The sequence below is a fragment of the Abramis brama genome, assembly GCF_963993115.1.
Source record: "Abramis brama genome assembly, chromosome: 1".
Lineage (NCBI taxonomy): Eukaryota > Metazoa > Chordata > Actinopteri > Cypriniformes > Leuciscidae > Abramis > Abramis brama.
Genome location: NC_139963.1, coordinates 70,878,054 through 70,893,764, shown reverse-complemented (window position 1 = coordinate 70,893,764; position 15,711 = coordinate 70,878,054). Strand labels below are relative to the sequence as shown.

Here is a 15,711-nt window from a genome sequence, read left to right as displayed (position 1 = left end):
GGCACAGTGCATTGCAAATATTTTCATAGAACTCACTGGTTCTTGCCTTGACAGAAAGTCTGTTGATTGCGTATGAAAAGATCTTATCTTTGCAACGCAATTTCTACACTCTCACCAAATGCTTTCACCAAATCACAAAGCAGACATGATGTAAATACAGTAAGAGCTTCGTTGTACATTGTAACAGCGTAATTGATTTCATGATGATTGATTTCATAATGAGTTTTGGCAAGTGTCCAGATACACTCGCGCTGTTTGATTGACAGCTCGGGCGATAGGATAGGGAGCTTTCTTTGATCACTTTTTTAATATAATTTAATATAATTTAAATTTAAATAGAATTTAAATTATCTTGAAACGCATCTGGTTAAAATGTTTGAATTTTGTCTGAGGGAGTGCAATTACCTCTGCGTTTACCACAGAAAGGGTTGCCAGCCACAGATACACATGTAGATGCAGTTCAGCTGCTTTAGGTACATCAAAAGAGCCACCAAATTAGAAAATGTAATGAAGAGACAGGTCGGAATACAAGTCAATGGAGAAGATGCCTCAGTGCACTAGTGAAAATGTTGGTGTTGTAGTGATTTATAATCTATATTAGTATTCATTTATTTTTTGGTCACACTAAGGCAAGTGTGAGAGTTTCAAATGATTCCTACCTATATTAAAGCGCACCAACTGAGGAATTTCACCTTGACAATGAAGAACAATCATGGAAGATTGTTGAAAGAATTAGAATTATATACATTATAGGAAGTTCATCATCTGATCAATCTGAAGGATTTAGTGAGATTCTGGTGAGCTTGTAGAGCCTCTGATTATCAACACAAGAATGACACAGTTGCTATAAGAATGAATTTATTAAAAAATAAATACATGAGAAAAATATCACACTCACTAAATACTATGAAAATTGAATCAATAATCAAACAGAAACTACAAACAACTACACAAATGAACGATAACAATGAATTCCAAGTAGATGAGCAACGGATTGGATGAAGCAATGAATGTACAGTGAATACAGATAACATGTCTAATGCATATATCTGTATATGCTGACCCTAGATAGAGTCTCTACACAAATACCAATCTAATATAGCAACAACCTAATGCCAAGGCCTTTGGGAAGAGGTTTCTCAGTCTCAGTGCGGCTCTGCAACTGGTGGAAAGCGATCCAGTTTTCCCCCACTCCGAGCAGAAAGATACCAGTGGAAGACGTAGCCCATTGCCGGACTGATCACCCGACCATGTGAAACATAAATATAAGCTAACCTTCCAGTTGGGGAGGCGAATACTAATTCCCGCCTTCCTACTTCTTCCTGCCTCACGGTGAGACAAATGAAGTCGTAGCATTCCAAGTGTCCGCCCATCACGTCCCACCTTCCCACTCTGTGGAGCTTGTGGATTTGTCCCAAAATATACAGTTAAATGAAAGAGTGTCTTTAGAACCTTGGAAATGGTTTATTTCCTTTCCAAACCTTTCTTAAAGTCCTTGCGGCAGCGTTCTGAACTCATAGAGTCCAAACTTGATGTAAATTGTTTGAGGTATAACAGATGCTCATTACTGTGTTAGTGGGTGAGATTACATTGGCTGTTATTCCAGGTGCAGTTTCCACTGTGAGCGCACAGTTCCCTGGATGAATAAGGAGATATGTAGGACATGTTCCTTACCGTTTTCTGTCCCTTTTTATGGTTTAAACCAATGTTTAAAGATGTTCTTTTTCTTAGGGCCTTTCTTTGTTCCTACTGTTGTAACAACTGAGACAAATCACAATTATTTGTTATATTTAACTCACTCTGGGACCTATCGTCCCATCCCCCCCAACAAAGGAAAGAAGATTCTCGGTTACCCTGACTACGGTCAGATAAGTTGGTTTTATTGTTGTTAAGAATGTGGTCAGGGTCCCTGCCGTTAGAACCTACAGACTTCCCTTGCATTCATTTATCGACGAACTGATCTATAAATGAGCATGCATCCCAGGACACTGTGTGTTATAATTTACTGTCTTGTGTAATGTTTTGAATACTATTGTTTTGATACTGTGTATTTGTAATAGAACCAACGGTCAATGTAACCTCAACCCATACCATGTTTGGGCTCTATCAATTAGTACTTGGAAGATTGAAATGATCGTGTATATGATATGTTGATAACTGCGTAACATTAGCCTGGGTTTCCCCATACTGCCTTGCTCGCAGCGCGATTTTATTCACACTGCTAGGCAGTCTGGACACCATGGACCAGATTTTCCCCTGAAAAAGGGAACCAATCACAGAACGGGGAGGGAGCAGCAAGACAATGACGACACCGAAGCAGTTTGTTTATATCTATGGATTCAACATGGCATCAGACTCGACGTTACCTTCTACCCTCATGTTTATCTTGCACAAACGGTAATATTCGCTAAACGCCATCGTGTACAAATAAATCTTTGACCCATCGTCTTTTTCCTCGTCGAATTTCTGTCACTCTACATACGTCATCTGGTATAATTGAAGCGACTGGCTATGAGCTACATACAGGCGCATTTGATAGACATTTATAGCGCCCAATAAACGGCTCTGGGCATTCGTAAACCATGCCTCAAATACGAGAAAATGAACACGTGGTTCCCAGACCAAATCTCAAATGAGACTTGGTCTGATGTTAGCCAGGCTAGCGTAACATATTAGTATTACAAGAATCTTTCATAGTTTCCAGCACTGAAACACACACTGACGTTGTGTGAAAGTCTCACTAATGACACTGATTTATGGCGTGGATGTGTGATCCAGTCTGGCATGAGCTGGCATCTTCAGCTTAAACGAGCTGTGCAATTCCCCTTACTGAAAGCAGTTATATGATCATCCTTATGTTCCTTTGAGTGTTTAAAGTTGTGTGCGTCCAGAGAGAAATTGAGTATTGTAAATTTCACTGTTACTCAAGCTGAATTGATCAGTTGTTTACTGAATAGAGATGTTAAAAGAGCGATGACACAAAATGGATGCTAATGTGAAGTATAGCAGTATTTGAGTTCTCATCCAGTACAGTATAATCATGTAAGATGTGATTTCAGAGTGAAAGCCTGAGCCGCTTCTTCCCAGTTTGAACTCTCATGTGAATCTTCAGACTTGATTTACACTGAGGGCAGGAGACAGATTTTTTGGCTTCTGTTTTTCCTTTCTTGTTCACGTCCATCAGGTCTAAAAAAAAAACCCAAAAAACATTATATTAGGTGATATTTCAAATGAGAGACAATGAAAACAATATGACAACAATGAAAACAATATGAAATGAAAAGTGAAGCTCAAAGTCAAGATCACTGATGAGTTCAATAGTCATATTAATCTCATCAAATCTGGTCAACAACTGCTGAGCCGGTTATGATCTATTTTAACGCCATGAAGATGATTTGTGTTATAAGTCACTAGTTTAGTCATGACACTCTAGATCAGTGTTCTTCAACCCTGCTCCTGAAGGACCACCAACATTGCACGTTTTCTTTCTCTCCCTAATTAACACAGTCTCACCCCAAAACGTCACATACTGACGGGTCTTGACCAAACGGCAACATACGACGAATAGGGTACCCCTAAAACGTCCATATGTGACGATTCGGGTTATGGGTAGGTTTAGGTATGCGTTAGGGTACCGCTAGGAGGCGCTGCTGGTGCGCTTATGTCTTCGTCTCATATGGACGTTTTAGGGATACCCTATTCGTTGTATGTTGCCGTATGGTCAAGACCCGTCAGTACATGACGTTTTGGGGTGAGACCGGGCTGCCCTAATCAAACACACATGATTCAACTCATCAGCTCATTATCACATGGTTTAATGAGCTGATGAGTTGAATCAGGTGTGTGATAAATGCCAATTTTCTGTTGTACACTTGTTTTGTAAATGAGGGTCACTATGTGAAAACATCTACCAATATGTCCATTCAGATGTCTACATACATATGTCTACATATGTATAACATCTACCATTATTACATGGCTTGGTTGAATTCTAATGTAGAATGCGGTGTGTTATGTAAGGGATAATGTATAGTGAGCCGGTTGTTATAGTGAATAACAACCCCGACAGGCTGAACGGGATCCCGACGCGAAGCGGAGGGATCTTGAATCAGCCTGAAGGGGTTGTTATTCACTATAACAACCGGCTCACTATACATTATCCCGCTTATTACATGGCTACCTACAAAATAAATAAATAATTTGCCACGAATTATTGATTTTAAAAGGAGTTTATTGATTTAAAAACGATTGTATTGCTTCCGCCAAAGAAAATAGTCCGTTCCGCGTCCATAGCAACGCGCTGTTTTTCATGGCAACGGTCTGTTATCAAGAAATAACAGACCGCATTCTACATTGGAATTCAGCCAAGCCATGTAATAATTCTTGATATCAGACCGCTGCTAAGTATAACACACCGTTGCCATGAAAAACAGTGCATTTCTATGGACGCAGGATTCTAACCGTAGAGACGGAACGGACCGTTTTCTTTAGTGGAAGCAATACAATCGTTTTTAAATCAATAAACTCCTTTTTAAATCAATATTTTGTGTCAAATTATTGATTTATTTGGTAGGCAGCCATGTAATAAGTGGGATAATGTAGAGCGAGGCGGCTGTTATACCCGCCGGGGTTGTATTCGCTATAACAACCGCCTCGCTCTACATTATCCCTTACATAACATCTACCAGTAACTACAATTTCTATGGACTAAATGCATATGAAAAATCAAGGTTACATGGTGAAGCTGCAGCAGGAAAAGCACACAAGCCAAACTAACTTCAAGATTCCAGATTTTGTTGCTCAGCACATAAAGATATAAAATAACTTACCATGATCTCAGACTGAGGTGATGTGGTTCCTCCACTGCATGGATCTTCATGTGTCGCTTTAGGTGAGTTTTAATAGAGAAACTCTTCCCACACTGATCACACGTGTGTGGCTTCTCTCTGCTGTGGATCCTCTCATGTCTTTTCATATTTGCTAACACACTGAATCTCTTGTCACAGTGTGAACACTTGTAAGGTTTTTCTCCAGTGTGAATTCTCTGGTGCAGTTTTAAACAGTTTGCTGTAGTAAAAGTCTTCTCACACTCAAAGCACATGTACTCTCTCACTCCAGTGTGAGTTTTCTCATGTTTATGTAAAGTGTGCAACAGTGAAAAACTCTTTTCACACACAGAACATGAATGCGGCTTCTCCTTCGTATGAACTGTCAGGTGTGTCTTCAGCTCTGAGGACCTAAGAAATGTTTTGCTGCATTGATCACATGAGAACGGCTTCTCTCCGGTGTGGATCATCATGTGAACATTAAGAGTTTGTTTATGTGAGAAACTTGTTCCGCATTGATCACATGTGAACGGCTTTTCTCCTGTGTGGATTTTCATGTGTTCTTTAAGGTGTCCTGTTTTTGTGAAACTCTTACCACATTGATCACATGTGAACGGCTTCTCTCCGGTGTGGATTCTCATGTGAATCTCACAACTGTCTTCACGTGTGAAACTCTTCCCACACTGATCACAATTAAACGGCTTTTCTCCGGTGTGGATTCTCATGTGACGCTCAAGACGATGTTTGTTTGTAAAGCTGTTCCCGCACTGATCACAAGTGAACAGCTCTCTCGTGTGGATCCTCAAGTGACGCTCAAGGGTATGTTTGCATCTGAAACTCTTCTCACACTGATCACATGTGTACGGCTTCTCTCCAGTGTGAATTCTCATGTGAACATCAAGATGATTTTTTAATGTAAATCTCTTTCCACATAGATGACATGTGAACGGTCTCTCCCCAGTATGAACTCGCATGTGAACATCAAGAAGTTGTTTGGTTGTGAAACTCTTCCCACACTGATCACATGTGAACGGCTTCTCTCTGTTGTGGATTTTCATGTGACGCTCAAGATTATGTTTGCATGTGAAACTCTTTCCACACTGATCACATTTGAACAGCTCTCCGGAGTGGATTTCCATGTGACGCTCAAGACTATATTTGCACGTGAAACTCTTTCCACACTGATCACATTTGAACAGCTCTCCGGTGTGGATTCTCATGTGACGCTCAAAATGATGTTTGTTTGTAAAGCTCTTCCCGCATTGATCACAAGTGAACGGCTTCTCTCCAGTGTGGATCCTCATGTGACACTCAAGATTATGTTTGCATGTGAATCTCTTTCCACACTGAGTGCAGGTGAAAGATTTCTTGGCACTTCTTTTCTTTAAAAATGTATTTTTAGTCTTTGAGCGCAAAGGTTTTTCTCCAGGTTGGACATGATGTTCCTCCTCCACTTCACTCAGTTCTTCTCTCTCCTCGATCTCTTCCATCAGGTCTGAAATCAAAGAGAAAAGGTTATTTCATTTTCAGTACATCAAAACAATTCCAAGAGATGTATGAATTGAAAGGACGTAAAAGTGAACCATAATGTAACAAGGTAAACAACTGCTATAAATATTACAATCCTTTTTATGCCTTTTTATAAATGATACGTCCCTGAAAATTTACATGAATGAGGTACATTGATAAATGATAATCTTCAATTATTATTTTTAAAACATTATATACAAATATCATATTTCAATAGTGTATGAGCCATATTCATTTTGTAATTTATGTAATTTTGTCCTGTGCCACTAGGGGGCTGTATGTGCTTTGTGGCTCATCTGATCTCGGATCAGCCTGGGTAGGTCATTTAAAAAAGAGGAAACCCAGACACAGGTGTTAATGATTTGGGAAGCAAACAGTTTTCGACTGTGCTTTTGTGCCTTGCCTTTGTGGTGAGCAATGCGGTTTGTTGTTTTGGTTACATATTATGAGTTAAGATATTGCTGCTGTATGGTATATGGAGGAAAATAAACTCGCTAGATAATAGTAACATTACTGAACTCTCCGTTTGTTTTGTGTCAGGCTGCACGGGCACACGTCTAAACTTAATTCGCTGTATTAGCAACCAGTACTAGACTTCATTTAGGACTTAGTCAGTACAAATAGTGAGAACTATTACATATATTTGATCAACGACAATTATGTAATGTAATATGAATACATTAAAAAATATACAATAGTGTCATAATTTGGACACCAATTAGGGCTGTGCGATATAGCAAAAAAAATAATCACGATATAATGTTTCATATTGTCCGGTATCGATAATTATTGATTTTTTTTAATAAAAATGTTCTTTCTTTAAAAAAAGTACAAAAGTACACAACTCTTCATCTGATCTTTCTGTTTGTGACCCGTCTTACAAATCCCTTGTTTTCAAATCCCTACCATTACTAACATACGTAAATCAAATGTCACACGTCAGAGGCAGTCCAATCCTAACGACCTGCATACCTTTCCGGTGTCTTCTGGTACTATATTCTCTTTTCCTATTGGTCTCTGGAATTGCCAGTCCGCTGTAAACAAAGCTGATTTCATTACATCTATTTCTAGTCATTCGGGTCTCAGTCTACTGGCCCTGACTGAGACCTGGATCAGACCGGAGGACACGGACACACCGGCTGCCCTCTCCACTAATTTCACTTTCTCACACACATCTCGCTTGACTGGTAGGGGTGGTTGTACTGGCCTGCTCATCTCAAACGATTGGAAATTTAATCATTTACCACCTCTGTGTAACAACAGCTCATTTGAATCACATTCAATTACCATCACAAGCCCAATTAATTTTTGTTTTTTTTTGCAATTTGTAGTTGTATATCGTCCCCCAGGGCAGCTCCACAGTTTCTTGGAGGAGCTTGATGTGCTACTCTCATCCTTCCTTGAGGATGGTACTCCTCTCATAGTTCTTGGAGACTTCAACATCCACCTAGAAAAACCTCAGGCTGCTGATTTCCACACTCTGCTTGCCTCATTCGACCTCAAGCGAGTATCTACTGCGGCTACTCACAAATCAGGTAATAAATTGGACCTTATTTACACACGCTGTTGCTCCACTGACAATACACTGGTCACTCCACTGCACACCTCAGATCACTTCCTCCTCACTCTCAACATCAACCTGCCACAGAACACAACACACACTCCTCCACAGGTCACCTTTCGGCGAAACCTACGCTCACTCTCACCCTCTCGTCTATCCTCTCTGGTCTCATCCACACTTCCTCCACCTGATCAGCTCTCAACACTAGATACTAACAGTGCAACTGCTTGGACAACTTCTGCCCACTTTCCTCCAGGCCAGCCCGCGCCACACCCTCTGCCCCCTGGTTATCTGATGTTCTCCGTGAACATCGTTCGAAACTCAGGGGTGCAGAGAGGAAGTGGCGCAAATCATAAGATCCTACTGACCTTGGTCTTTATCAGTCCCTCCTCTCTTCCTTCTCTGCTAATATCTCCACTGCTAAAATGACTTACTATCACAACAAAATTAACAATTCTTCAGACTCTCACATGCTTTTCAAAACCTTCTCCTCTCTTCTCAACCCTCCTCCTCCTTCATCAACACTAAAAGCTGATGATTTTGCTACATTCTTTATAAATAAATCAACCGCCATCAGCGGCCAATTTACCAATCCACAAACTGACACACAAATTTTACCAGCTAACACACACTTTCTACCTTCCTTCTCTCTACTTTCAGAGGTAGAGGTCTCCAATCTCCTCCTTTCCGATCGCCCTACCACCTGTCCGCTTGATCCTATTCCCACTAACCTACTTCAAGCCATTTCATCTTCGGTTGTACCCGCACTCACACTCATCATAAACACCTCTCTTCACACTGGTACCTTTCCCACAGCATTTAAGCAGGCTCGTGTAACGCCACTGCTTAAAGGGATACTTCACCTCTGGGAAGATGAATGTGTATTTAAAATAGGTCATTTAAGTAGAAGAAATGTGAAGAAATCTTTGAATTTAGAGTTTTCTAGACTGAGAAAAGCCAGAAAATTTATTTTTGGCTTATGTGGATGAAAGACAACAACTCCCAGAATGCACTTGCTTCGCTGCCTTAGGAGGCCACGCCTACCGGTAAGAGTGCGCCGTTGAAAACAACAAGGCAAGCCTACGTGATGAGTTTGCCAGTGATTTAGAAATGGGCCAAAATGTCCAGGATTCGGCTTTTGCGTTCTACAGTCGCCATTCATTCATTATGTTTACTGTGGCGAGCAGGACGAGGCTGACGGCCGCGGGAGAACAGTGCGAGGCCGGTAGCATGATTACTGAGACGCGCCGGGTCTCACGGAGGAGTGGGAATTTTCTTAGCAAGGGTAAAACGCACATCAACCGATCACTTGTTTAGCGTTCATGTAAACACTACATTCAGATTCACCAATCGGAATGAATTCAGTTGGATTGAAACAAAAGGTGCATGTGCATGTAAACATGGCGACCGCAGAACGCAAAAGCCGAATCCCGTACATTTTGAACGATCTCGCCCGCCGGACAAGTCCGGGAAAAGGAGGATGTCGTTGTTTACCCCTACTTACTCAGCTTTCTCCTACTACTCAGCTTTCTCCACAGAACAAGAGCCTGCTAGCTTAGCTTCCAAAGAAAGACGGCTGACACTGAGTACATTCTGTGAGTGAAATCCCACCTCCTATGGGCGGGCTGAAAACATGTGGGACAGCTCCTCCTACTGGCTGTAGTCTTTAGCCTCTGGCCAGAAAATCCTCCGATGACGCAAAATGACGATTTTTGCGTCATCGGAGGATTTTTTCCAGACAAAAAATACATAAATCTCTTGTCTCAGGGGGATATGAGGGTGGAAAGCATGGTAATTCGAAAATACTACAGGTTTTCTACTAATACAAAGCTTAATGCTAAATCCTGAAGTATCCCTTTAAAGGAGAACTCCGGACAATTTTTAAGTTAATCTTGATCGTTATACCTTTGTGAGTACTGTCTATAGAAGAAAAAAATAAATTAACTGGATTGGTGCTTGCAACACGGAGCTGCTACAGCTTATGTCCAGAGCTCCAACTCACAACTCTTTGTGCCTCTGTTAACAGACACAAAATGCAATTAAAATGTCTGTCCAACATGAACAGGGCCCTTACATGACAACACGATGTGTTTAGCAACTTAGCTACAGCAGGGTTTTTCCTGCATAGAGAATTACGAAGCGGGACAAGTAATACAAAATAACATTACAATTAATTGCGGGATGGGTCGCAAGTCCAGAGATAAATTACTGTTTTGATTTTAATAAAGACAGAACTCTCATTTGGTAAAACGCAATGAACGTGCATAACACTTTTACTTTCATTTTCAGGCTATGTTTATACGGAAACGATCTGAAGAGAAAACGCAAAAGTTCTGCGTTTAGACAAGCGTTATGGGGAGGAAATCTGCGTGCATATGGTGACTCAAAAGTGCGTGAAATTCAATGTAATATGCACTCCAGGCGGCTAGGTGGCAATGTGAAGCACTGACACACAACAACACCAAGTCTGTGCGCCTGCGTACAACCTTCCTTCAACACAACATGGTGAAGCATATGGAAACATCTGGAGATGTTTTATTTATCTGTATTAGGTACATATCCGTGCCGTGAGTCATTTTAAAAAGTGGTGTGGACAATATCGACCCTGGCAAAAACCCATATTGCTCCGCGACGATGGCCGCTTTGGCCAGGTGGTGTTTATAGCAGAGGGGGCGGAGCTTTAGATTCTAGAGAGCATTTGATTGGACAGAAGATGTGATAAGAAGCTAAAGTCAGCGGTGATGTCACAGAATTCCCTGATAGAATTCCCGGAAGTGAGAGAGTTTTGAATTCATAACCTTAAGCCTAACATATTCATACTAAAAGCTAAAAAACTTACATTTGGATTTCAGGAGCCCTTTAACTAAAACTATACACAAACTTAACAGAAATTATTCTGATAAGTGTTTTTTCATGAAACAATGATGTATTGAAACAGGAAGTTGATGTATTGAAACAGGAAGTTCAAATGAAGTTTGAAGGGAGTAAAGCCTGTGTTTATAGGCTAAGGAAATGTAATTTTGCTTTTGACCTACTTCAGTGCGATATGTTACCATATCATCATGCTTAACACTGAAAATTTGAACAAGTGTATTGTGATGATCAGATATCTTAATCGGAGAATATCATAGGTTAGAGCGATTGGTGTGTGGATGATTTATGGTGTGTTGTTGTTCTTCATTTTGAACTCTCAAAGAGCACCAGATTAATAAATGTAAAACTTTCTTCCGGGGGAGCACGCCAGTGTATATGAATTTCTACTTTCAGACACAATCGGAGTTATATTAAATAATATCCTGGCTCTTCCAAGCTTTGTAATGGGAGTGAATAGAGGACATGATTTTGAAGCCCAAAAAGTAGATCCATTAATAATAAATAAATATCCACACTGGGGGTTAAATAAAGGCCTTCTGAAGCAAAGCGATGCATTCGTGTAAGAAACATATCCAGTTATACCACTACTAGAGCACAAAAATGTTTATAAGAAAACTATATTCTTCATTGATCTAGTCATTTAATTTTGCCATCAAAATGCACAAGATTTATGCATTTAAATTTAAAATGTAAAAAATGTTCTTAGAGGAACCAGTGCCCACACACCACAGTCTCACAAAATCATGTTGGAAACACTGTATACCGCAGCAAAATAAGTAGGCTATATAATAGTAATTTGCAGCGTGCATTTGTGAGAAACTTTGATGCTTTTAATCAGAGCGAAATGAAACGGTCTGAATCAGAAACGGTTGCTTGTCAATCTCTCTTCCTCCAGCTTAACCACGTCCACTTCTGTAGCCTTTTTCAACACTTCATCTGGAAAGCTGTGTAAACATCTGCTAAGTATATTTTCAAGCAGTTTTGAAATGCGTTTTCTGTATGTTTAGGCTAAACTGCACATCAAATAGACCTGTTTGCATCCATGAAATACGTGTGTTGATGTTAACACATACACCAGCCCAATCTCATCCCAAGGCGTCATACTGACGCTTTTGACATTTCGTCTACATCCAACGCACATGGCACCCTTTAGCGTCAATATGAGACGCAGATAGATGGGCCAGAAGGCGCCTCCTAGCGGTCTAACCCTAACCCTACCCCAGACCTAAACCTACCCATAACCGAACAAAGCTCTGTGCGTGTCATATTGACGCTAAAGGGTGCCATGTGCGTTGGATGTAGACGAAATGTCAAAAGCGTCAGTATATGACGCCCTAAGAGGCGTTACACTTAACTTAACGAAAAATCTCATATTCCTTAGTTAATCTGATAGTTTTGTAAGCCGTGGTGTTCATGCTACTGTATCAAATATCAAGCAGATCCTCAGGAGAGAAGCATGATCACGCACGGATGGGATGAGTGATGGAATTTATTCTCTTTTATTACACGGCTCTGTGGAATACTTGATTCTGATTGGTCGATCGCGACATCCAGCGGTATATTACTCCCAGATAACAACCGCTGAGAACAGATAACGCAGGCTCATCCGGGTCACTGAAGTCAGCAGCGTTAGGAATATTTTTTCTTTGTGGAAGTTTTGCGTTTTGTGAGCTAAAAAAGTATCAAAACTCAGTCAAATCAATATTTTGTGTATAGTTATTTAATTATGCCGTCCAGACTTGATCTCTCGTTTCATACAAATGCAGCGGCGGACATTTTGTGACTATTGTTTACACTGTTGGATTATGGGATATGATTTTAAAACTGTTTAATCTGAAATCAATATATCTTATCCCCTTAACTGTTTATGTGGCGAAATGCTGTGTAATAAGTGCTACTGTATGACCATATATCGTATCTCTTAAATGTCCGTCTAATTTGAACTTGCCGCTGAAACTGCTCTCTCCATGGAAGCTTTGCGTTTAAAGACCAATCAGATCAATATTTCGTATCTAATTATTTACATATGTGGCAAGTAGCAGTGTAATAAGCGGGACAATATCTCGGCTTCGCGTTCGCATCACTCTGCCCGGGGTTATTTTGAGAGATCAACCAGCTGGATGTAGCCTACATTATCCCTTATGAGTAGTATGAGGCAAAATTAGCAAAAACACACCGGAAGCGTGAATGCTCAAAGGCATGAATACCATACGTAATTGCACATATACATGTTGGCAAAAAAATATAACACTGTTTCACAAAATTTAACCCTTGTGTGGTGTTCATATTTTTGTTACTCAGCCAGTGTTCGTGGGTCTGGTGGACCCGCTGCATTTTTGGGTTTTTAATAGGGATGCACCGAATATTCGGCCACCGAAAATTTTCGGCCGAAAATGGCCCAAAAGTGCATTTTCGGTTTTCGGCCGAAAGACTTTAACGGCCGAAACAATACGGCCGAAATGTAGTGATGACGCAAACAGCAGATACCGCGACCTGCACGTGCTTGTCAGAAGCAACATATCTGCGGTGTGGACGTATTTCAATATATCTGAGAGTGACCCACGGACAGCGATTTTCAAAACACAGACATCCCAAGTCTTCCGGAAGTTCCGGGAGTCTCCCGCGTATTGATAGCGGCTCCCTGATGCCCGCAAATTAGTTTAAATCTCCCGGAATCGCGAGCGAGCATGAGCGCGCATACGTAGCGCGCGCGCGGCAGAGAGAGGGAGCGAGAGACCTTGCGTGTGTACAGAGCAGCCGTTATTTCTCAGAGGTGTGTGTGTGTTTACTGTTTACCTTAGCTGTTTATGGTTTTTGCAGCTCACGTCCATGAGCATATAGCTGCAGCTATTATTATGGGCTATGGCAGTATTGACCTAAATGCACTTTGTTTTTATGAGAGAACATTTCATTTTTAAACCTTTCTGCAGGCCAGTAGGCTTTTACATTATTATTGAATGTACACATGAGTGGGGTCAAGTTAAACATTTAATTTTATACTTTGCAATGTGCTACATAAATATTTGCATAAAATTTTAATTGATTTATTCTTTGAAACTTTAATATTAATTTATGCAATTGCAATGCCTTGATTTTAGTAAAGTTAGTACACAGTCATAGCCATAAATGCAATGGTACTAATAATTGGCATAATTTCTTTCGGTGTTTCGGTTTTCGGCCTTGCTTTCCTCTTTTTTCGGTTTTTGGTTTCGGCCAAGAATTTTCATTTCGGTGCATCCCTAGTTTTTAATTCAACACAATCAAAAATGTTATGTTAAAATACTCAACAGATGTTTACTTCATCCCAATTACAAACAATATAAACAGCATATATGGTCAATATTTTCTCTTTACCTTTGTTAGATCACATTTAAGAATTGCAACCTCGTGTGGGAATGGCAGGAGTAGAAACACAAAACTCACTCTTGCACTCTTTCACACTTACACACAATCTCTCTCTCACATGCATGCATGCACACACACAATCATGCAGACACACACACTCATGCAGACACATACACACACCCACAACACACACACCCACAACACACACACAGACACACACACCCACACACACACACATACAAATGCACATACACACACACACACATGCACATACACACACACACTCACTTGGATATGTGGTGTATGGTCACTCTCCATAGGCATAATGGTTTTTCTAATGTACAAACTGTATAATCTGTCCCCCTACACTAACCCTACCCCTAAACCTACCAATCACAGAAAACTTTTGGCATTTTTTGAATTTCAAAAAACACCATTTAGTATGTTTTAGTATGAGGACACAGATGTCGTTATAAAACATGTTTACGTTGTAATACCCATGCCATTATACACATTTGTGTCCTCATAAACCATATACAAGAACACACACACACTAACAGCAGGCCCTGACAGGAGGAGGACAGAGTAAAGGTACACAAGACCTACAATTTCCACACTTTTATTAGCCCCGGGTCCCAGTGGACCCGAACATCCTGTGTGTAATATAAATGTGTAGGGGGGGTGTACAGTGTGTTTTCATTAAAAATGTGTTCTGATATATATTCCTCACAGAAAATGAGCCAAGGCCAATGAGTCTCAGTTTGAAAAAAGAATTAATTGTATCATTTTTCTTTTGATAAAAAATGAAAATGGGTCCAACAGACCCGAACACCATACAAGGGTTAATGCAAATAAAAAATACTAAGCATAAATGAAACACTCCATCATGTAAACACATCAAGAAAATGTGTGTTGTGTGATAGAAAGTCTTTTTGGTACAATCATGCCGTGTCATTGATTGATTGTAGATTGTAGATTTAACCATGTAACTAACAATGCTAGTCAAACAAATATTATATCTTAGACTGCTATTCAATCGCATTGAAAATAAAAACAAATTATATAACCATTAAATGTGCAAACATACCTTAAAGGAGAGTAGGAAGAGGCGAAATGAGCAAAAAACACACCGGAAGTCCTGCTCTCTCACTCCTGCATTGACAAACACGCGCGCGAAAGAAGAGCTAGACAGATCACGATTAAAAGCGCCAGTTTCAACGAGAGTTCGCTAGTTGCACGGATACTCGTCATTAAGTATCTATCAACAATGTTTTAACACGATGTTCACTCTGATAAAGTTACAAAGAGACCATAAATAGCACGTGTATGAGAGAGAGAAAGATACTGTGCTTCCCGTCTGCTTTCACAGTGAGACTAAGCTCGAGTGCTTAAGGGAAGACGAAGAGAAACCACTTCCTAACGGCAGTTCTCTCTTCTCTGACACCTGTGAGATCAAATACGAGGGATTCATGCTCGTGCACGGTGTTGCTAATAAACTGGATGTAATTCAGTCCAAATACGTGTTTATCAATAATTTCTTTCATTAATACAGACAGGGCCGTGCACAGACATTTT

At 40.3% G+C, this 15,711-nt stretch overlaps 1 protein-coding gene across 1 annotated transcript; it reads right to left on the bottom strand.

The window, feature by feature from the left end:
• Nucleotides 1-846: 846 nt before the first annotated feature.
• Nucleotides 847-15,506, bottom strand: LOC311094783 (uncharacterized protein). Its single transcript, XM_084132960.1, has 3 exons — nucleotides 15,224-15,506; nucleotides 4,830-6,321; nucleotides 847-3,186 (listed from the first exon to the last, which is right to left on the bottom strand). Coding segments are annotated over exons 2-3 (1,488 nt in total). The 5' UTR covers nucleotides 6,317-6,321; nucleotides 15,224-15,506; the 3' UTR covers nucleotides 847-3,185.
• Nucleotides 15,507-15,711: the final 205 nt, after the last annotated feature.

Bases quoted from the DNA above. Each gene is read 5' to 3' on its own strand.
- LOC311094783 (XM_084132960.1), bottom strand. From the start codon at position 6,316: ATGGAAGAGATCGAGGAGAGAGAAGAACTGAGTGAAGTGGAGGAGGAA.